General features: G+C 43.1%; 1 protein-coding gene across 1 annotated transcript in view; it reads right to left on the bottom strand.

Moving 5' to 3' along the window:
• Window positions 1-22,102, bottom strand: part of MDFIC2 (MyoD family inhibitor domain containing 2) — a 118,660-nt gene extending 96,558 nt beyond the window's left edge. Inside the window, exon 1 of the mRNA XM_061622052.1 lies at window positions 22,018-22,102. Within this exon, the coding sequence (XP_061478036.1) occupies window positions 22,018-22,102 (85 nt within the window). The remainder of the gene's footprint in view (window positions 1-22,017) is intronic.
• Between the last annotated feature and the right edge of the window lie 599 nt (window positions 22,103-22,701).

Below are 22,701 nucleotides of genomic sequence, written 5' to 3'. Positions count from 1 at the left end.
AGGTCCTTTTAATGGCCCACAATGTATATTTGAAGTACATTTAACGCATGTTTAAAGAACATGGCTTCCCCAAAGTATCATGGGAACTGTAGTTTGTTACGGGTGCTTGGAATTGTAGCTATGTAGCTCTGCCCACATAGTCTCTCCCCATGGTCAGGAAACCTGCCTGGCCAAAGTTCCCAATCCCAGTTATGTGCATACAGGTGTATGGGTGCAGGATCCCCTTTATAGATGTTGCGCCAAACACATGGACATTTGAAGGGTGGTGGTGCCAGGGGAACAGTGTGATTTGGCCCCCTCTGTGTTTCAGGTCTGTGGCAATTGCCCTTGCAAAGCTCCTGGGAAGGAAGAAACAGATGCTTGTGGAGAAGGAGGAATATAGGCAAATGCCATTGCATGTCCTTGGAAAAGGAAGGACATGGGAGGAAGACACTGCTTCCCCTAACCAGCAAAGAGGTATGGGCGTGGCATTATCACAGATCAACAACACATTCCAGTCAAGCAAAACCATGGTCAGTGAGGAATGTGGCCTGGGACAGGAAATGTGGCTTGAGGAGAGTTTCAAGGGCCAGACAGAGAGACTTGGAGGGCCACATTCAGCCTGAGATTCACCACCCCTGCTGTAATATCTCTTTGCTTTTACTTATTCAGAATACCAGCACACTGATGCAAATAGTAGCATTTCAAATACCAAACTAGCTCTCCCACAGGGTCAAAGCTAAGTATGACTCTTTGCAGTAAAGAGGTATGGGCGTGGCTGCAATTCTCTCTGTCACTGCCATTATCAACAAGATACAAGACTTCCTATATTAATCTTGTTTATGCTCCACTGTCACGGTGAAAGGGTCCTAACAGTACATTTTCCAGAACTGCCTGGGATACTACAAGTATATCCAGCTAACCATTTTGTTGCTCTGGGAGCCAGACATTTTTAGCCCTCTGGGTATTCCATACAATGGGATGGAAAGGTATAAATTAAGTCATTTCAAATATAAAACTGTTTCATTTTAAATCTAGTTAAAATTATTTTAATGACTTACGTGAAACATCAGGTTTCTCCTTTTCTTCCTTTTTTCTTGGCTTTGGCGTCCCGCAGGCATGTTAATGATTATTTGTCAAAGTCACACTGTTTGCTTGCAAGGTATGAAGGCTTTTTAGACACTATAATGACAGCTTTTGATTTGCTTGATAATATTTGGAGTAAGTCATAAAAGCCACTCTCTGAACGAACAGACCACTTTTATTGGCTTTTAGTCCCATTACTGCTATCGTAAGTGGTAAATTGGCCTAATGCAAGTAATGCTGCTGTGTCATACAGTAAAACCGCTGCTTAGTTTTCAACTTTATTTATTTTTACATGATCATATTTTAAGATATGACGGTTAAAAACTAGTGTATCAAGGCTACCAGAGGTCCCTCCAGGGCATGGCTAGAGCAGCCTGTTGAAAAGTGTGCTCCTGGATTGTGGTTAAAGTGCTACATCTATAATCTGAATGAATATGATATAGAGCATATCTGGTGCAGAGCATATCACAAGGTCCAGGCAGGGGCATATGAGAAACAGCTCACATAAGCAAAGGCAGGTTTTACATACAGTGGGTTATGCTGTACCAAATTGGCTGTCCCTCTACTTTGGACATAAAAGAGCAGCCATGGTTCCCTATAGCGCAGCGCTGGGGAACCTTTTCCAGCTCAAGGGCCACATTCCCTCATGGACAACTTTCTGGGGGCCAGATTCCAATGTTGATGGTAGGGGAGAGGGAAAAGTGGATAGAGCAGTTGATGTGACACATACTTTTCTAAAGTAAGCTACATTTCAACCACCCGTCAGAGGTTCCAAAAACACACATGTGCACCTCTCTTTATTATCCCTCTAAGCAAGCCAGAGGCATTATCACAGATCAACAACACATTCCAGCCAAGCAAAAACATTCCAGGAGGGTGTAGAGCAAGGTCAGTGAGGAATGTGGCCTGAGACAGGAAGTGTGGCCTAATGAGAGTTTCAAGGGCCAGACAGAGAGACTTGGAGGGCCACATTCAGCCTGAGATTCCCCACCCCTGCTGTAATACCTCTTTGCTTTTACTCATTCAGAATACCAGCACATTGATGCAAACAGCAGCATTGTTGTTATGTGCCTTCAAGTCGACTATGACTTATGGCGACCCTATGAATCAGTGACCTCCAAGAGCATCTGTCGTGAATAGGGTTGCCAGGTTCATGGCCTGAGACTGATCCTGTATCTTTAGGAGAAGAGAAAGTCAGCCAAGTGCAGGTGTTCTTGCAACACTGTAATGGGAAAAACCACAAGGTGGAATTCTCCCTTCCCCCTGCACAACTTTTAAAGATACAGAAGACCTCTTGGAGGTTGGGCCTGGCAACCAAGAGGTCTTCTGTATCTTTAAAAGTTGTGCAGGGAGAAGGGAGAATTTCAACTTGTGGTTTTTCCTATTACAATGTTGCAAGAACACCTGCACTTGGCTGACTTTCTCTTCTCCTAAAGATACAGGATCAGTCTCAGGCCATGAACCTGGCAACCCTAGTCGTGAACCACCCTGTTCAGATCTTGTAAGTTCAGGTCTGTGGCTTCCTTTAAGGAATCAATCCATCTCTTGTTTGGCCTTCCTCTTTTTCTTCTCCCTTCTGTTTTTCCCAGCATTTTTGTCTTTTCTAGTGAATCACGTCTTCTCATTATATGTCCAAAGTATGATAACCTCAGTGTTATCATTTCAGCTTCTAGTGACAGTTCTGGTTTAATTTGTTCTAACACCCAATTATTTGTCTTTTTCGCAGTCCATGGTATGCGCAAAGCTCTCCTCCAGCACCACATTTCAAATGAGTTGATTTTTCTCTTATCCACCTTTTTCACTGTCCAACTTTCACATCCATACATAGAGATCAGGAATACCATGATCTGAATGATCCTGACTTTGATGTTCAGTGATACATCTTTGCATTTGAGGACCTTTTCTAGTTCTCTCATAGCTGCTCTGCCCAGTCCTAGCCTTCTTCTGATTTCTTGACTATGGTCTCCATTTTGGATCTAGCCCTCCCATAGGGTCATAACTAAGTATGACTGTTTGCAGTGAAAGGACATTCATAAGTTCCAAAGTTCCATATCATAAGGGTGGGGGTGTAGTCCCTCATTTTTAGATAGAACTTTTAAAATATGTAACTAATAAAATACCACACAGAAGAGATCACCATCAACACTTCCACATTTCAGAGGAAGAAACTGAGGCATAGAAAAAGGAATCAACTACCTGCTTCAACAAACTCAGCACACGAGTAAATGAGGGAAAGGGGAAGATCATCCAGGGCACCCGAAGGAGATCATCTCACGCATGGAGTGGGAACCCTGGAGAAACATCAGTACTTTGAATTGTCGGTAGGCAGATTGCCCAACCTTCCAGAGTTAGATTATCTTTTTTGGTGTCTTTCAGTTCTGTTGTTGTTGTTAATATTAATATTTATTGCCCGCCCTTCACCAAAAGGTCCCAAGGTGAGTTACAAAATCTACAATACAATATTAAAAAGAATTGAAACACATTTCACTCACAAGAATAGGGTGGGTTCTGATCTTCTAAGGATTCATGTACAGAACCTCCATGAGTAGAAAAAGCTCCCCACTGCTGATGCTACACTACAACATGGGGAAGACCAGCACTAGCCACACAACAATGAGGGAAGGACTAAAGGTGTCCCCCCACAGCTGTTTACCCCTTCACATCTGTAACATCTGAAGAGGGCTACTGTGTCTCTGGGGTAATATGAAAGTTCTATCTATGAAGTTCTCTCCATTATGGTCTATTCACTCAAGTGGTGAACAGGCATAGTGAAATAGGCTGGTGCTTTTTGGAAGTGCAGTAGTTAAATGAGAGTGATGGTCCTTGGCGAGCAAATGAAATTAAACTCAAGGGATTAAAAAGAAAATATTGACTGCTCTTTGAAGTTTCTGCCAGCAAGTCCCACTAACACTGCAATGCTATGCATATTTATTCAGGGGATGTCTCCATTCAATAAACTTACTTTCTAGCATGTGTCTAGGATCTATACACACTTTCCTGAGAGTTAGCTTTATTGAACTCAATGGTCCTTACTTCTGAGGACTGAACTGTAAGATATCAATTGAGTAAGGAGACAGGTAGTTTACCTTTTTCTTTTAAAACCTTTTTTGGAACAATGCCTATCTTTTTATAGAATGAACCTTTCTCAGGTCTCAAATAAAACACAATAATATATAACAATGTCAACTTACCAATTTATGCATTATTTATTTATTTATTACATTTATACTCCTCCTTTCTTTTCATGATTGAAACCCAAGGCAGCTTACATATGGTTCCCAGGCAGTCTCCCATCCAGGCACTAGCCAGACCTCACCCTGCTTAGCTTCAGCAGGACGTTGGCCTTATGTGCCTTCAGACCATAGCCTGGCATATGATAAACAAGAAAGCATAAATTCTATATACACACATACAACCATGTACACACAAGTTTTATTCCAGACTTTGTTTTAATAAGAGATTAATATCATCTTTATTATTTATAGTCTAGAGAGTAATTCATGATTACATAATATAAGAAGCCAGGCTACAAATTTACCTTTTAATTATAGATGCGGCAACACTGCTAAATTGTTTTCCTGTCCCCATTAAGTAATCTCTGAAATCTCGTAGAAGAAACTTGGCACCTGAGCCCTTCCATCAATGTCGAAGCAAAGTGTTTCTCTTCCCCTTCAAACTGCTTGCAGGGATTTTCCAGCAAAGATGGTGGGAAGCCTAATTTGTGCTAGTAAGTAGTGCAAAGACGCATTGTCAGCCACGAGGGCCCTTAAAAAAAAAATTGGCTGGAGAAGCCCCAAACATGCAACTACTTTCTTAGCTGTTTTGTGTTTATTCTTTCAGTGGGGTGGGTTGGATTTGTCTTTTTATATTTATTTATGGGTGAGCATTTTATTTATTTATTTATTGCACTTGTATACCGCCCCATAGCCGAAGCTCTCTGGGTGGTTTACAGCAACCAAAAACATTAAAACAAATATACAATTTAAAACGCATATTTTAAAAACAATTAAAAAAATTAAAACAATTTAAAACGCATGCTAAAATGCCTGGGAGAAGAGGAAAGTCTTGACCTGGCGCCAAAAAGATAACAGTGTTGGTGCCAGGCGCACCTCGTCACTAGGATCATTCCATAATTTGGGGGCCACCACTGAGAAGGCCCTCTCCCTTGTTGCCACCCTCCGAGCTTCCCTTGGAGTAGGCACCCGGAGGAGGGCCTTTGATCTTGACCGTAGTGTACAGGTGGGTTCATATCAGGAGAGGCATTCCATCAGGTATTGTGGTCCCAAGCCGTGTAAGGCTTTATAGGTCAAAACCAGCACCTTGAATCTAACTCGGAAACATACAGGTAGCCAATGCAAGCGGGCCAGAATTGGTTTTATATGTTCAGACCATCTGGTCCCTGTTACCAATCTGGCTGCTGCATTTTGCACAAGCTGCAGTTTCCAAACCATCTTCAAAGGCAGCCCCACGTAGAGTGCATTGCAGTAATCTAACTTGGAGGTTACCAGAGCATGGACAACTGAAGCCAGGTTATCCCTGTCCAGATAGGGATGTAGTTGGGCCACCAACTGAAGTTGGTAGAAGGCACTCCGTGCCACCGAGGCTACCTGAGCCTCAAGTGACAGAGATGGTTCTAGGAGAACCCCCAAGCTATGAACCTGCTCCTTCAGGGGGAGTGCAACCCCATCCAGGACAGGTTGGACATCCACCATCTGGTCAGAAGAACCACCCACTAGCAGCATCTCAGTCTTGTCTGGATTGAGCCTCAGTTTATTAGCCCTCATCCAGTCCATTGTTGCAGCCAGGCACCGGTTCAACACATTGACAGCCTCACCTGAAGAAGATGAAAAAGAGAAATAGAGCTGTGTGTCATCAACATACTGATGGCAATGCACTCCAAAGCTCCGGATGACCGCACCCAATGGTTTCATGTAGATGTTGAACAGCATGGGGGTCAGAACTGACCCCTGCGGAACCCCATACTGGAGAGTCCAGGGTGCTGAGCAATGTTCCCCAAGCACCACCTTCTGGAGGCGACCTGCCAAGTAGGAGTGGAACCACTGCAATGCAGTACCTCCCACTCCCAACTCAGCCAGTCTTCCCAGAAGGATACCATGGTCGATGGTATTGAAAGCCGCTGAGAGATCAAGGAGAATCAACAGAGTCACACTCCCCCTGTCTCTCTCCCGACAAAGGGCATCATACAGGGCGACCAAGGCTGTTTCCGTGCCAAAACCAGGCCTGAAACCAACTGAAATGGATCCAGATAATCGGTCTCATCCAAGAGTGTCTGGGGCTGGCCTGCAACCACTCGTTCAAGGACCTTGCCCAGGAATCGAACATTTGCTACTGGCCTATAGTTATTAAGATTTTCTGGGTCCAGGGGGGGCCTCTTCAGGAGTGGTCTCACTACCGCCTCTTTCAGGCAGCCAGGGACCACCCCCTCTTGCAGAGAGGCATTAATCACTTCCCTGGCCCAGCCGGCTGTTCCATCCCTGCTAGCTTTTATTAGCTAAGAAGGGCAAGGATCCAGCACAGAAGTGGTTGCACGAACCTGTCCAAGCACCTTGTCAATGTCCTCAAGCTGCACCAACTGAAGCTCATCCAAGAAATCGGAACAAGGCTGTGCTCTGGATACCTCGCTTGATTCACCTGCTATAACACTGGAGTCTAAGTCCTGGCGGATGCTAAAGATTTTATCCTGGACGTGCCTAGCAAATTCATTACAGACTCTTATTTTACTTTTGTTCTTATATTTGGTTTTAATGTTTCTTGCTATTTCTATTCTCACAGTGTAAGTCACTTTGAAACACTTTTGTATCAAAATAACAGCAACAGCAGCAGCAGCTATCCAGCAAATTGCTTCCATAGGGGCCTGTGTATGTGTGCACAGTGTATGTCATCCCACCACCATCCCTGCTGAAAAAAGAGAAACCAACTTTTAAGCCCCTCCCCTCATTTAAGAAAATGGTTGTAAATAGTGGCTGATCCTTCACTTGGTTCCATTATAGATTTTTCTAAGTACTACAGCTGTCTCAGTAGCTAGCTCCCCTTTACCACAAGGTGCCTCTTCATTAAAAGGGCCCCAGCCTTCTCCAGCAGACACTCTGATGGACAGGGGCTTCTGAAATAGAGTCCTCTGTAGGCAATGCAACATCTTTGGGCCAGAGGGGTACTGGCTCCATGGTCTCTTCTTGCAGAAGTCCTTCCAGTAGATTAGATGTTTCTGGGGCTGGCCCTGGGGGCAGTTTTCACTCCCACTGTGAATCCTGGTTTCATCCCCCAAAGAAGAGGAGTCTAACCTTAGGGTCATGACTGGGGGTGATTTTCATTAGGACCATAGCAAGGAGAATGGCACTTTAGAGTACTAAGCCTGAGCAGGGGTAGAGTGGGTGGAGACACTCCAGCGGCTATTTGCATTTCTAAAAATATTCACAGAAAAGGGACAGATTTAGCATCATGTGTAGTTTGGCCCTCAGCCTGAGAAAGAAAAAGAAAAATGAACCACAGGAACCTATGTATGTATCCAACAAAATGGTTGTATTAAGGCAAGGATTTCCATAGGCACAACAGAATTTCCCCTCTCTCTCCTCTCCCTGTGCACCCCTGCACCCTCCCAAATCTGCTCCAGAGGGTTGAGGGAAACCCCAGAACAGATTTAGGAGGCAGGCAGCAGAGGCAGATGAAGAAGAGTGGGAGGGAAAGTTCAGTTGCACGGCAAGAAGTCCTTGTGTTATTTATTTATTTATTTATTTTATTATACTTGTATACCGCCCCATAGTCAAAGCTCTCTGGGCGGTTTATAGTAACTAAAAACATTAAAACAAATACAATTTAAAACAGATCTTATGAAAACAATTTAAAACACAATTTAAGAATTTAAACAGTATAAAATATAATAGAACAACTTTGTTGGAGAGCCAGTGTGGTGTAGTGGTTAAGGTGCTGGACTACGACCTGGAAGACCAGGGTTCGAATCCCCACACAGCCATGAAGCTCACTGGGTGACCTTGGGCCAGTCACTGCCTCTCAGCCTCAGAGGAAGGCGATAGTAAACCACCTCTGAATACCACTTACCATGAAAACCCTATTCATAGGGTCGCCAAAAGTCGGAATCGACTTGAAGGCAGTACATTTAGAGAGCCAGTGTGGTATAGCGGTTAAAGTGCTGGACTACGACCTGGGAGACCAGGGTTTGAATCCTCACACAGCCATGAAGCTCACTGGGCGACCTTGGGACAGTCACTGCCTCTCAGAGGATACCACTTGCCATGAAAACCCTATTCATAGGTTTGCCATAAATCAGAATTGACTTGAAGGCAGTCCATTTTTTAAATAGCTAGTATAGCACAGTGGGGAGGAGAGCCTGGCTGGGAGTCCAGAGTCTGTGAGTTCAAATCCCCGCTTGTGTCTCCTGGGTGTCAAGGGCCAGCTAAAGATCACCCCCACAGTGAGTGGCTCAGGGGTTACATGCGTGCCACCTGTGCAGACGTGGGCAAGCTGCATAGTCCCAAAGAGCCCAGTTGCCCCCCAGCTGGCAGTTGCAGACAAGGAAGGGGCTGGCTTATGCAGCTGTGGCAAGCTGAGCAGGCCCTAGCCAGCTGGGAAGGACTAGCCTCAGAGGGAGGCAATGGTAAACCCCCTCTGAATACCGCTTACCATGAAAACCCTATTCATAGGGTCACCCATAAGTCGGGATCGACTTGAAGGCAGTCCATTTTTTCATTTTGTTGGATACCATCTGATGAAACTGAATGCAAGGGGGAAAAGCTTGAAGGTGGAAGGAGAGGAGGAAGTAAAGGCTGTTACTGGAATTCAGGGGTAGGGAAACTTTTTCAGTTCAAAGGCCACGTTCCCTTCTGGGCAACCTTCCAGGGGCCACAAACCAGGGCAGGGTGAGAGGTAAAATTGGGCAGAGCAACAAATGTAAATTTACCCTTTGTACCGTTGGCTACTTTCTACAGACACCCCTCTCAATCCTCTGTCCAGACAAGCAAGAGGCATGATCAGAGTTCAAGGACACATTCCAGGCAGGCAAAAACATGAAAGGAGGGTCCTAAGTAGGGCTGGTGAGGGGGGGGTGCAAGGAAAGGGGGAAGACTGAGGAAATGGAGTAGTCTGAAGACCACATTTGATGCCCAGGCCTGAGGGTCCTCACCCCTGCAGTGATACCTGAGCATGCCAACTTCATTGTTAAAGCAGCAAGATCTTGAACAATGAGAGTGGGATGGATCTGAAGGAGTTTTAAGAGTAAAGCATTAGGGGAAATAGAGAGCCAATATTGGGGAGTCAAACGAAGAGAGAAAAACAAAGCATATCTTAATTTGGAAACGAGCAAGATAAACTTATTCTCATGACAATGCTCTTTCTCCCCACTCTCAGAAGCGCAGAAACAGACTATGAACAAAGACAACAGACATAGGGTAAACCAACAACAATAGCAGCAGCAGCAACAACAACTAGAGAGGGTCCTAAAAATATACATCACAAGCATCAAAAGCCAGGGTGAAGCCAAGCGTCTTCAGCATACATTAAAACTGTATGGTAAAGATGCCAGACTCACTTCTGTGGGGAGGGAATTCCACAACTTGATGCTGAATCCCGAAAAGACAGAAGTGTTATGTGTCCAGAGTTCTCATGTCTGGTAGGTGGGGAGACAGCCTGTTCTGGACTCCTGGATCCAACATTGTCACTAGAAGCTCAGGTGGCCTCAGTGGGTAGGAGTGCCTTTTTCCAGCTCAGGCTGCTTCGCCAGCTTTGGCCCCTTTTGGACAGAGAAGACTTGGCCACAGTGCTCCATGCTCTGGTAACTTCCAGACTGGATTATTGCAATGCACTCTAAGTGGGGCTGCCCTTGAAGACGACTCGGAAACTTCAACTGGTCCAAAATGCAGCAGCCAGATCACTGGTTGGGGTTTCATTTAGATCTCATATAACCCACTGTAAAACAGCTGCATTGGTTGCCAGTTTGTTTCCAGGCCCAATTTAAAGTGTTCACGCTAGTGTTTAAAGCCCTAAATGACTTTTATTGGGACTTACACCACTGGAGCTTCCGAGGGTGGCAGAACTACCAAAAGGGTCCCCTCTGCTGATCTCAACACCCGAGACGGTCTGTAGAGAAGGAGGCAGTCTTTCAAATATTTAGGGCCTAAGTCATTTAGGGCTTTAAAGACAAGTGTGAGAACCTTGAATTCGATCTGGAATGGACATTAACCACAAAACTTGTAGATTCAGGTACCTCAGCGACATTTTCCCTGTTGGTCATCAGAATGGACATCACAGCTGTCTTATTGGAGCTGTCTGAACATAAACATTTGCTATACCTTCCTAGTTACTATAACATTGTTTCTCAGAGTTTCTTTAAAAAACTTTGCCTTCCCCAGGAGATTGCATTGGAGAGTTCAAGAGCCGCTCAGCTTATAAAACTGCAATTAATAGCAGCAAGCTGAAAGTACACTACATTTGATAGACTCTGTGCCCACTGGAAGGGAGTCTTTAAATCTGCTTTTTTACAACTTAAAGGAAGGGTTGCATTGATTAATTCACTTGGACATAGGCCTGAAGCTGACAAGGCATCTTCTTGAGATTTTGGCCCTCTTTTCAGTCACATTTTTAATGATTTTGTAAATGGAGAATAGTTACCTAAGATTACAAAATTTTGTATTTTAAACATAAGTAACTCTGCCACTAAATATTTAGCTAAAATCTATCCCTACTCCCAACTTCAGCTAAACTAAGAAAGTAAGCTGTTTTAAACTGAAAAAAAAAAGCACCTTGCTCATTCCTTCGGGTGACTGGCTGCTCTCTCTCTCTCTCTCTCTCTCTCTTTTAAAAAAGCTCTAGCGGTGTCCACATCTCGCCATATTGGATGTTTTTTCTACCATTGCAGCCAAGTGCAGTTGTTGTAAAAGTCATAGACTTCATAGTTTTGCTTCCCTGTTTCACAAAGAATATGATTTTAGGGGGAAGGTGCCCTAAATTTGAATAAAATTGAAACATTTTTTTCAGAAAAATGTTGTTTTGCAAATGCTGTAATACCAAATGTTTGGAAAAACCTATTACAAATAGGAAAAAAACCCAAATTTGAAGCATTATTAAGACTAGCCTAGGGCTTTGTACATGCAATAGGTTCCCCTCATCCCCAGATACTTCAAGGCGGTACAACTGAAATGTTCATTGTTCATGGGTACACACATTTATTTTTTCTGTCCCAGTATGACTCAGTTCAGACAGATTTTGTATACGTTAAATCCTGCAAAACCTGCTGGATGAGAGACCAGGGAGTTCCAAAGGGTGGGGAGTGTACATCTGGGTAATGTTAGCCCTATAATGCCTTGTCCAAATTATACATGATTAAAATCTCTGAAGACAGCAGCTTCAACAACAACACATAATCTGTAAACAGCCTGGGGGGTGGGGAATCAGGCACCACTGATTTTCATAAGGGCATTACAATATTGGCAGTTTTATCTTCAGACCCTTTCATAATAACCTCTAGTATGGAATTTTATCAGAGCGGTAACTAGGGATGGAGTTCACTGCTCTGTACCTGTTGGTGTTTTGATCGTGCTATCATTACTCAAACTTGGTCTATAGTAGTTCACATGTCGTTAAACGTGTACGAACTTAGCCCAGTAAGGCGATTCATGAAAATAAAATTAATGTGTTTGATTCTCCTGACAGTGGTGTGATCTCCTCTTACATAATGGATATTGTTATATTCCTGTCTTTTTTGCTATTTACATTACTGCTACTGTTATTGATTGCCCATCATCAAGTAGTCATCTGCCCCCAGGGAGTGGGAGACAAAACAAAAGATTTGAAATCATTGTCAGTATGTGAATGACACAGATCATCAGCAAGGCAGCTGCTATTGGGGAAAATTGCTAAAAGGATTTGTAAAGCTTGCTTTATTTACTTTTCCTTGGAAGAAATTATTCACTTTGGCCATTACTGCATGGATTAATGCTATAGTAGAAGCCAACAGAAACACTATTGAAAACACATAAAAAAGAAGGAAATGAAATTAATAAATTGTTTACTTAAAGTAAACATTTTTGTAACAAAAACATGGTTTTTCAAATAAAACCTTGTTTTACAAATAAAACTGTTTTGTAAATATTCTTTTCTATAAATAAGAAATCAGTTTCTTTTAAAAAAAGTATATTGTTTAAACTTATTTAAACTTATTTATTGATATAAATAAACAACATTAAAATAAATAAATGAAAAGCATGATATTTGATGAATTGATGGTGAGAGATGAGACTAAAAAACTTTGCTTTGGAATGACTTCAGTTTTGTACAACAATATATGAGACTGTGACTCTGAGAAGCTCAGAGAATTATTATTTTAACATTTATTTGCTTACATATTTATAAAGCTATTAATACCATTAAGCACTACTACCAAATTGTTTCAAATTGTTTTTATATTGTTTTAAATTTTAAAATTGTGTTTTAAATTGTTTTTAAAATATGTGTTTTAAATTGTATATTTGTTTTAATGTTTTTGATTGCTGTAAACCGCCCACATAGCTTCGGCTATGGGGCGGTATACAAGTGCAATAAATAAATAAATAAATACCATAAACCACCTCCTCCCCATGCCATACACACACAATCATGTAATGGAGAGCAATATAGGTAGGGAGACAGTATAAGAAACACAACAATGAATGTTAATGGCTATCATCATCCCATCAATCAGCCAAGTAACTCCAAAACAAGGACAATGAACAGAGTAGTGTTAGTGGAAGAAATCATTGTTAAACTAGGGACTTCACCCCTGCATGCTTCGTGCACTCCCCCCCGGGACTCTCAAACACACACATACACAATGACTCCCAACTCCATCCCAAGGGACTCCCAAACACACACATGCTTGCACACACAAACATAGCCCCCCCACAGACTCTCTCTCTCTCTCTCTCTCTCTCTCTCTCTCTCTCTCACTCACTCACTCACACACACACACACACACACAGGGACTCCCAAACAGGTCGCCCCTCCGATGAGTCACCAAGCATCCTCTTCTCTCCCCCCCCCAGTGGGTTGCCAAGCTTCCTCCTCCCCTCCCCTTTAGGCCTTCTCCTGACAGGAGGAGGGAGGCAGCCGGCTTAGGCAAACAACACAGGAACATTGGGAGTGGCCAGGGCACTGCCTCAGCAACTGTCCTGCTCTCCAATCACTTCCCTCCTCCTTGCCTTCCGCTGCTGAGGCTGTCGGTGAGGTTGGGGGAGCAGCAGCAGCAGAACAGAACTGTTGATGAGGAGCTACCCTGAGTTGTCCTGACCATTCCTATGTGGCTTGTCTGGGCTGCCTTGCTCTCCCACCTTGCTTGCTTGGCTGCCTGCCTGCTGTGCTCGCTTACTAGGCCGTCTGCCCACTATCCTCGTTTGCTCAGCTGCCCGGCCACTATCCTCACTTACCTCCCTGCTTGCCTGCCATCCTGGCTTGCCTCATTCCCTTGCCACACATGCCTGGCGCCTCCCCCACCCCATCCCATGGAATGCTGCCATCACGTGGTGTGACGGCTTACAAAAATATTATATATACAGATATGTGCTGGATTCAAACACAGTATTATTACGTTTATCATAATTCTTTTTTTTAATGGTATTGTTAAAAGATCGCTAATGCTCACATAGAAAGCAGCTGGTTTGCTGGGTTGGTGAACAAGCAAACAGCTGCAGAGCTGACATTCAAGTTCAGTTGTTGTTATTAATTATATGTATATCCTGCCCTTCCTCCAGAAGGACACTGGGGTGGCAAATAAATGTCAAAACACTAAAATTTGACAAATGTCAAAACACTAAAAACATCTATAAAACAGCATAAAAAAAATCTTTAAAAACAATACATCTTTAAAACAAATCTTTATTGCAAAGTTCTCCACCATCCCTAACTATAACACACTGGATCAACATCTTCATTTTGCTCTCTGTCATAACCCCAACATCTCTTTCCTGGTTATCTACCAGTAGTTCAGACCCCACCAGTTTCTACATGAAGTTGGGTGGTGGGGAGGAAATCACTTCAGGGTACTAGGAAGCAGGACTGGTGATACAGTGCCAACAATAACAACAAACCCAATCTGTCCCTCATGCTCACTACCAAATGCATAGATTCAATACCAATAAGTCTGTTAAAATACTTGCCTCCTTTTCTATTATTTTAGATAAATTCCTTTGAATAAACAAGCCAACTTTATCTGTATCAACTGACATCTGTGTGTCTGTCTATGTTTCTGCCTTTCATAGTGAGGGAACACTGAGCCTTTAAGATGGGGAGCCTGAGGACCTTAGAGTCTTAGGCCACATGAATGGCCCACCATTTTGGCTGAAAGAGCATAAAGATTGGAATGCCGATAAAAGGAACAGTAGGCAATCTGTAATATGTTACTGTAACATAGATAGTCACTGAGGCATGTGCACTTCTACAATTTAAGTGTTGAAAAAATTCATATGACTCCTTTTGGTATAATACATGGTTGCCAATTTGTTACTGGGACAAGGTCATGTTGTTACTACTTAACAGCTTAGAAACAGTTTACTTGCAGGATCTCCTTACCCCATATATGCCCACCTGAGCACTTTGATCTGCAGAACAAGTACTGTTACAGGTGCCACGCAATACTTGTTCTGCACTTGCAAGAAGCCATTCTTTTAGTGTGGCTGCACCTATTCTTTGGAGTTCCTTGCATAATGACATCAGGCAGGCAGCTTTACTGTACTCATTTTGGTGCCTGCTTAAAACTTTTGTTTAAGCGAGCCTATCCAGACACATAGATGTTGATGTGTTTTAATCTTTTTAGTTAGTTGCTGCTTTGGTTGTTTTTAAAAAATAATTATTATTTGTTAACTGTTTTAGTGATATTTTCAAATGTTTTTTGTAAACCACTTAGAGATTTTTTAAATCAAGCAGTATATAAATTTTGTTAAATAAAATAAACATGAGCACACACTTTGTAGGCAGACAGGCTGCAGAACACCTTATCTCCGTAATTTTCCTCATTTAGAATCTTCTCTTCTAGCAACTGTAGTTTGTGCTCCTCATTTCACCTGAAGATAATGAGACTTCAAAGTGCTTAACCTTGGCTGGATCTTGCCCTACATCTGTGACTCTTATTCTGCTCTTCTTCCAGGGGCTGACAGTATTGGAATCAAATATCAGATAATCTCCTTGAAAAGTGTGTGGATAAATACTCTGCAAATTAAGCAGGTTATGACCTTTATAGCCAATAAACACTTAATGGATACATTACAAAGATCACAACCTTTTACTAGTGTACACAACGATTGCACTCGCAGTACATATAATTTTGTAAAATGTTTTGGAAGCTGAGTACGCAAGGCACTATATAAAGAGAGCTACTACTCCATATCTCTTCAGCAGATTTATTCCACTATGTGGTTCCTGGTTGTTTCTTTTAGAAGGCACAAGTAATCAATACAAAACCAGGAATAAAAATAACTTTCCTTTAAAATTGGATGCTAAAAGGACACACAGCTTTCCTTCTTTTCAGACAGGATCAGGTTCTACTATACAACTAACTCTATTCCTGAGAGACCTGAAAACTAATATTTTTAAGTGATGCAAAGCAAAAATAAATAAATATAAAAATCATTAATAAAACATTGGGATGGCAGGCAGGAAGAGGAGGAAAATCCTGTTCATCTTCCTGCTAGTCACTTCATAACTCAGCTAATGCAGCAGTTCCCCAAGCATCTGGGCCTATCCCTGCCTTCACATTTATGCCCGGTAGCTTGCTGTCCATATACAAGCCAAAACTATACACTGTGCATGACTTGGGAATGCTGCCTAAAAAAACAACTCCGTGTAGAATTCTCCTCTTCCATATAAAATGTGGGAACATTTGCCCAATATTGTGATACCATACAATGTGTGTTTCCCTTTCCCACCACCCAATGTTGTAAAGCAGGGGTGACAAAACATACAATGTGATGACATCACACCACAGAACTATGGCAAGGGCCATAGATTAGTGGCAGAGCTTCTGCCTTGTAAGCAGAAGGTCCCAGGTTCAATCCCCAGCATCTCCTTGTAGGCTGGGGAAGTTCCCTGTCTGGAACCAATGTTATACATGGACCAATGGTCTGATTAAGTATAAGGGAAATAGGTCATGTGTATTTCAAGACCAAGAAACCAAAAACATTCCCTCTTCATCCGGGATTGGCATCTGGGAAAATCTTTTAGATATAAAACTCTGAAAAAGGAATAATAAATAAATAATAATAACATCCAGAGGTGGTGGTGCACATATCATGTTGCAAATTAAGCAGAAACCAAGCACCTTAGACCATCTTCCTGTTTTCTTAAGCTGAGAATCCCAGTTAAGATTCCAGCAGCACAGTTAAGTGTTATTGATGATCACAATGACCTTTACGATTTGTAATGCTAAGGGAGACAACAAGGTTGTACATTCACCAAGGATGTGGCACCAACAGTTCAAGAGGGTTAAGGATAAAAAAGGTAAGGTTTTCTCTTCCCTGTTGTTGTAATAGTTTGGCTGACCCACTGCACAGTAGGAATAATACACGATCATTTTCCATTTGACTACCCCATTAAGCACATTCTGTGATAAAGAACAAGCAAAAATTGGCTATTTTCCCATTCTATTTTCAAGTTTTTTATTATTATTGTAAAAAAGGTTGAAAGACAATGCTCCTCATTGCCATGACATTTAATTTCCCATGACTTTACTGTTAAGAATACAAATACAAAAAAAATGTTGTACTTTATGGAATGTGTTACACCTGTTGCTAACTTCTAAAGTCTCAAATATAAATCTGTTCCTCCATACCCTGCAAAATAAATTTAATTTGAAGGAATATGTAATTTAATGTAAACACATTTCTAAAATGCTAGCTAAAATGGGAAACAAGATTGAGGTATCATATTGTTATGAGTTTGGGGGGGGTTGGAATGGATGATCCCTGTGGGTCCCCTTCCAGCCTCTGATTTGGAGACTTGCACCTGGGGGGAAAGAAACTCGCTCTGCTGGTCAGATGAGTCTCTCCTTTGTTAAACAAATAGAGTGGCCAGGTAGGATAATGGGATTATCCGTTGCCCAGCAACTGGTGAATGGACCAGGAAGACCCCTTTGTCATTGAAACTCTTCTGGAGAGCATCCCCCCTCTTCCTGGAGCCCAGGAGAGGCTTGTAGTTTTAGTTGTGTCGAGAATGCTTGGAGACTGGAGGCAGGCAAAGAGACTGGCTCTCTGCACCATGGCGTTTGGGGTGCCTCCTGTAACATTGATGGAAAAGCTGGATATTGGACTGCTGATGCCTTGAACCCGCTCCATCCTAAGCTCAGGTTGGAATGTGTGTAAATAAATAAACCATATTTCATAAAGACACCGCAGTCTCTGCTGACCTTCTTTCCAAAGGAAACCAAACCCTGGATGAGCGCAGGGACCCCGGAAATCTCACCACTCAGAGATTGGGGAGGCGTGAAACACTGGTTTTAGAAGTGGGATTGAGTTTCCTGGGAGAAGCATTGGGAGCAAGGTGTGCCTGAGTCAAGATGGAGGAGATAACAGCAACCCTCCTGGAACAGATGAAATTGACATTCCAGCAGCAAGCAGAAATGATTGAGAAATATGACCAGGAAGAATGGGAGAAAGGCAACGAGAGCACCAGGAGGAACGGGAGCAAAAGCAACGAGAGCGCCAGGAGGAATGGGAGCACTGGCAATGAATGGGGGAGATGATTGGAAGCTTCTTGGGAGAGGAAAGGGAGACCCCATGTGAGGTGAGAGTCCTGCCTGATCAGCTGCTACAAGGGGTCGAGGGTGACCTGGGAGTCCAGCTGCAGAGCACCCAGACTGGGGTGGCTAAAGAGATCCAGAAAGTGGATGGGCAGCTTTGGACTGTGAGGAGTTACAGTCAGTAGCGGAGAAGGAAGAAGCTGTGATTGTCCAGGGGCCTGCCAGGGGGGAAGACAGCAGAAAGCTGAAAGTAAAGCCCCAAGAGTTGAAGGAGGACAGGCTGGAAAATGAACAGAGGGATGCCTTGGAAGAAACTGTAGAGGCTGGAGAAGAGATGCTGCTGATAGATTTCTCTGCTCCCTGTGTGCCTGCTGTTAAAGAAGTAGTGCAGGAGGAAGAAAAAGCCTTGGGGAAAGGTGAACTAGAGGCTGGAGAAGAGCAGCTGTCGATAGATTTCTTCGCCCCGTGTGTGCCAGCTGTGCAAGAAAAAGTGCAGGAGGAGAAGCCTGAGGTGGGAGTGAAAGCCCAAGAGGAACTCCCAGGGCCTGAAGAGATGAGTGAGATAAAATCCCCAATTGACTTGGGTGCCCCATAATGGTCTTATTGGGTGGGATGCAGCTCCTATGATGGGTGCAGTCCCTGAGCAAATTCCAGCAGTGAGAGGCACCCAGCACCCTGTGAGTTTGGAGGGCAAGAGACACTGGGAGGGTTACCTGCCTCTGTTTGGGCCCATGTTTCACACTGGAGATTGTGAGGGAGAACAGAGAAGATTCCTTTCTGCCAACCTGGGTGGGCTAGGCCAGCTAGTCCTGAAGAAGATGCCCCCAGGTAAAGACTTGTAGCAGAACTTTGATTTGGAGTTTGGGGCAGGAGACAAAGTGGACTGGCTTACAGATTTTTCCCAGGGCAGAGAGTAGGAAGAAAATGGCTACAGCCTGCCATGTGCTGATGAGGAAACAAATCGGTTCCTGGAGAGGAGTCCCAACCCCCTGCAGGCAACAGCAGGGATCAGCTTGGACTAGGAACTCCATGAAGCCCCAAGACAAAGGGCCATGTGGCCAGCCGCATGGTTTGGGGGTGGGGGTTGTGCTTATGGGACTGTGTACTGATGGGACTGTGTACTGATTTGCTGTAGGAATTTTTCTGATGGTTTTAGTATTGCCTTTTGAAATGCTGTTGATTTGTGCTTTGCATGCGTGTGGGATATGAGCAGTTTAATGATTTTTAGGAATTATGTTCATAGTACTGAGGCTGTAAAATTGCTTAAACATGTCAGGAACTCAGTATCTTGGCCACTGCCAAGTTATGAGGACTGGGTAAGCTGTTTGGATGCAGAACTGTGGCCAGGGGCTCCAAGAAAGAGGAGGAAGCCTGAAGAGAGAGTAATTAATTGAAAACTTGCTGAAAGGGATGGACTGTTTTTGTATTTGTGTGGGGATGCTTTGATTTGGATTCCTGCAGTGAGCAGTGGGTTGGACTCGATGGCTTTGTAGGCCCCTTCCAACTCTACTATTCTATGATTCTATGAACTGTATTTCTATGACTATGCTTTTAATGATGTATATTTCAATGTCTTACTAACCTGTACCTGTTATTTCTTTGTAGGAAAAGCTGTTATTCTGTTGTTTGTTTGCAGGTCTGGGACAGACCTTTTTCAGAGAAGGGGGTAGTGTTATGAGTTTGGGGGGGTTGGAATGGATGATCCCTGTGGATCCCCTTCCAGCTTCTGATTTGGAGACTTGCACCTGGGGGAAAAGAAACTCGCTCTGCTGGTCAGGTGAGTCTCTCCTTTGTTAAACAAACAGAATGGCCAGGTAGGATAATGGGATTATCCATTGCCCAGCAACTGGTGAATGGGCCAGGAAGACCCCTTTGTCATTGAAACTCTTCTGGAGAGCATCCCCCCCCTTCCTGGTGCCCAGAAGAGGCTTGTAGTTTTAGTTGTGTCTGGAGAATGCTTGGACACTGGAGGCAGGCAAAGAGACTGGCTCTCTGCACCATGGCATTTGGGGTACCTCCTGTAACATTGATGGAAAAGCTGGATATTGGACTGCTGATGCCTTGAACCCGCTCCATCCTAAGCTCAGGTTGGAATGTGTGTAAATAAATAAACCATATTTCATAAAGACACCGCAGTCTCTGCTGACCTTCTTCCCAAAGGAAACCAAACCCTGGATTAGCGCAGGGACCTCGGAAAACTCACCGCTCGGAGACTGGGGAGGCACGCAACAATATGGCTGAAAGAAGTCTGAGATATCCAGACTACCAAGAATCATTTTAAAAATGAACACTAATGTTGCAACCTTTCCCTTTATGTTCAACAGAATGTTGAGTATGTGAGAAGAACAGAAAATGGGGATGAGTGGTAGAATGGCCTACTGGAGGATGGCATTGCGGGCTGGCTAGCTAGAACCCTGAACAGGAGCACTCCTATTAGGAATTTTTTTTGCAGTGCCCACTTGTGGCAATCCTATACATGACTACTCAGGAATAAGTGAGCCTAGAACTGCAGCCTTCAATGCAACTCAAACACTCCCAGGGAGTTATGAAGTGGCAGATTGATTGCTGCATCCAAAACCCTGCTGCCTCACTCCAGTTAGGGCAGAAGATGGGTGTATGTTTTTTCTTTAATTTTTGGTGTGCCAGTTCCAGGCTGGCACAGCTGTGATGGCCAGATCAGGCCACTTTCAGGGGAGTGGAGTAGCTTAGGTTCTAGTGGGTCCATGGCTGGGTCTGTTCCACCTCTGCCCCATCCTGATAATTTATTTATTTATTACAAAGGAGGAAAGATACATTAATTAATGAGAGATAGGCTGTTACACCATCACCATCTTGGATTGTCCTATTTATTACATGTATGGCACACATTTCCTCCAAGGAGCTCAAGGTGATGTATGTGGTTCTCCCTCTCTACGACAACCCTGTGAGGTAGGTTGGGCTGAGAGACAGTGACCGGCCAAAGGACACCCAGTGATCTTCATGGCTGAGTGGAAATTTGAACCCTGGTCTCCCATGTCCTAGTCCAATATTCTAACCACTAAATGACATTGCTTTGTTTTGAGAACTTATGCTGGCTAGTGCCAGCAACAGCACAATCAGTGGTAAATTCTCATTAGCTGCACTTTTTAGGGGCACAGTGAAGTCTCTCCATCCAGCAGCAGAGCCCCCTGCTAGCAGACAGGCATCTACACCACATGCTAATCCCCTCCAGCAGCAAAGATCATGGGGGGATAGGAGAATTGCTCTCTTAGTTGGTATGCACATGCCAGAGGACTAATTGTGTTAATTCTGTTGAAGCAAAAACAACAGACTGGTGGTACTGAAATGACTAGCAAGTTCATTGATGGTGAAAAGTGGGCTACATAGATATTGGAAATAAATAAATAAATAAATTGTGGCATTAGTTTATGTAGATAAAAGATTTTGCATTATATGTGCATCATGCATGCTCAATGCTACTGTAGTTTTCCAACAAGGATTGGGGTTGTCATTCTCTCAAATGAAACAGGTTAGTTTTTAAGTAGCCATAGCTTAAAATTCTCATTTCCATCACCACACAGTTGTTATGATGTGAGATACAGGCTATGTTGAAAACATTACAGATTTTTGACATGCTCTTTTCCTTTGTGCCCTCTGATATTAGTTTATTTTTCAAATTTATTTGAACAATAGGAACCAAATGACACAATTACATGCACACATTTCCCCCCTAAATGCTTTAACATAATTTATTTACGTTCTATCTGTAAAACTTGTATGAAATACAAAGCATAATTTTGTAGATACCATTTCTCTTTCCTACAACCCTTACTTTAGTTTAAACACTCCAAAAATTCATGATGACTGGGAGACATCTATGGTCGACTTCTATATTGCTAGATCTACATACTAAGCCCACTTCTAATGGGACATCTCAACCCTCTCTTAGATTTTTGTTTTCATCAGGGTGAAAAATCTTACTGAAAAACTGGATTCTGCAGGTTTTAGGCCAAGCCTCAGAATAAGCAAAGCGCAGCTGCCAGCGCTGTGTAGTGATGATCTTATTGCTATTACAAAGAAAACGCAGAGCTTGGAAAAGTTACTTTTTTGAACTACAGCTCCCATCAGCCCAATCCAGTGGCCATGCTGGCTGGGGCTGATGGGAGTTGTAGTTTAAAAAAGTAACTTTTCCAAGCTCTGGAAAATAGACAGCATTTCACAAGATAAACAGTAAAACTCACCTTCTTTCAACAACACTGAAGTATTTTGCTGGTCATTTTCAAAGCTTGTTCTAATTTTCACTGTGTCTGTCTCTGCTTCTGACATCTACACAGCAAGAAGCAAGATAATACTAGTTAGTCTGAAGTTTTAGAGCAATGTTGAACATTTTGGAAACAATCCTTGCAAAGTTAAAATACTCTGTCACAATGATTTCAGTGAGAGAGTTAAGCATATGATCTAACAGTGCAATCCTATACATGCCTATTCAGAAGTCCCATTGGGTTCTGTGGAACTTACTTGCTGGTAAGCAGAGATAGGACTGAAACCGTAATTATCTCCCATTGTAATCAGTGGAAGGTGCAGTGTAATCCTAAACATGTTTACTCAAAAGTAAGTCCCACTCGGTCCAGTATGGTCTCCTCCCTAGTAACTGTGTTTAGGATGACAGCCTTATATCACACAACCCTATGCATGTCTACTTAGAGGAAGCTCCGAGTTCAATTGGACTGATTTACAGATATGTGGGTGGTTTTCAATGCTAGTCTTACTCAGAGGAGACCCACTGAAGTTTCGACATGATTAATTTAGGCTCATTAATTTGAGCTGGTCTACTCTGAGTAGCATTTCATTGAATACAACCCAATGTGTACAGGATTGCAGCCTGAAGTGCTTAGCTTTGGATGGGTTGTACTCATTATCTACAT

The sequence above is a fragment of the Rhineura floridana genome, chromosome 3 (genome assembly GCF_030035675.1).
Source record: "Rhineura floridana isolate rRhiFlo1 chromosome 3, rRhiFlo1.hap2, whole genome shotgun sequence".
NCBI classification, from domain to species: Eukaryota; Metazoa; Chordata; class Lepidosauria; order Squamata; family Rhineuridae; genus Rhineura; species Rhineura floridana.
Note: the sequence above shows the minus strand (reverse complement) of the source record. Positions and strands in the feature narration are given on the sequence as shown.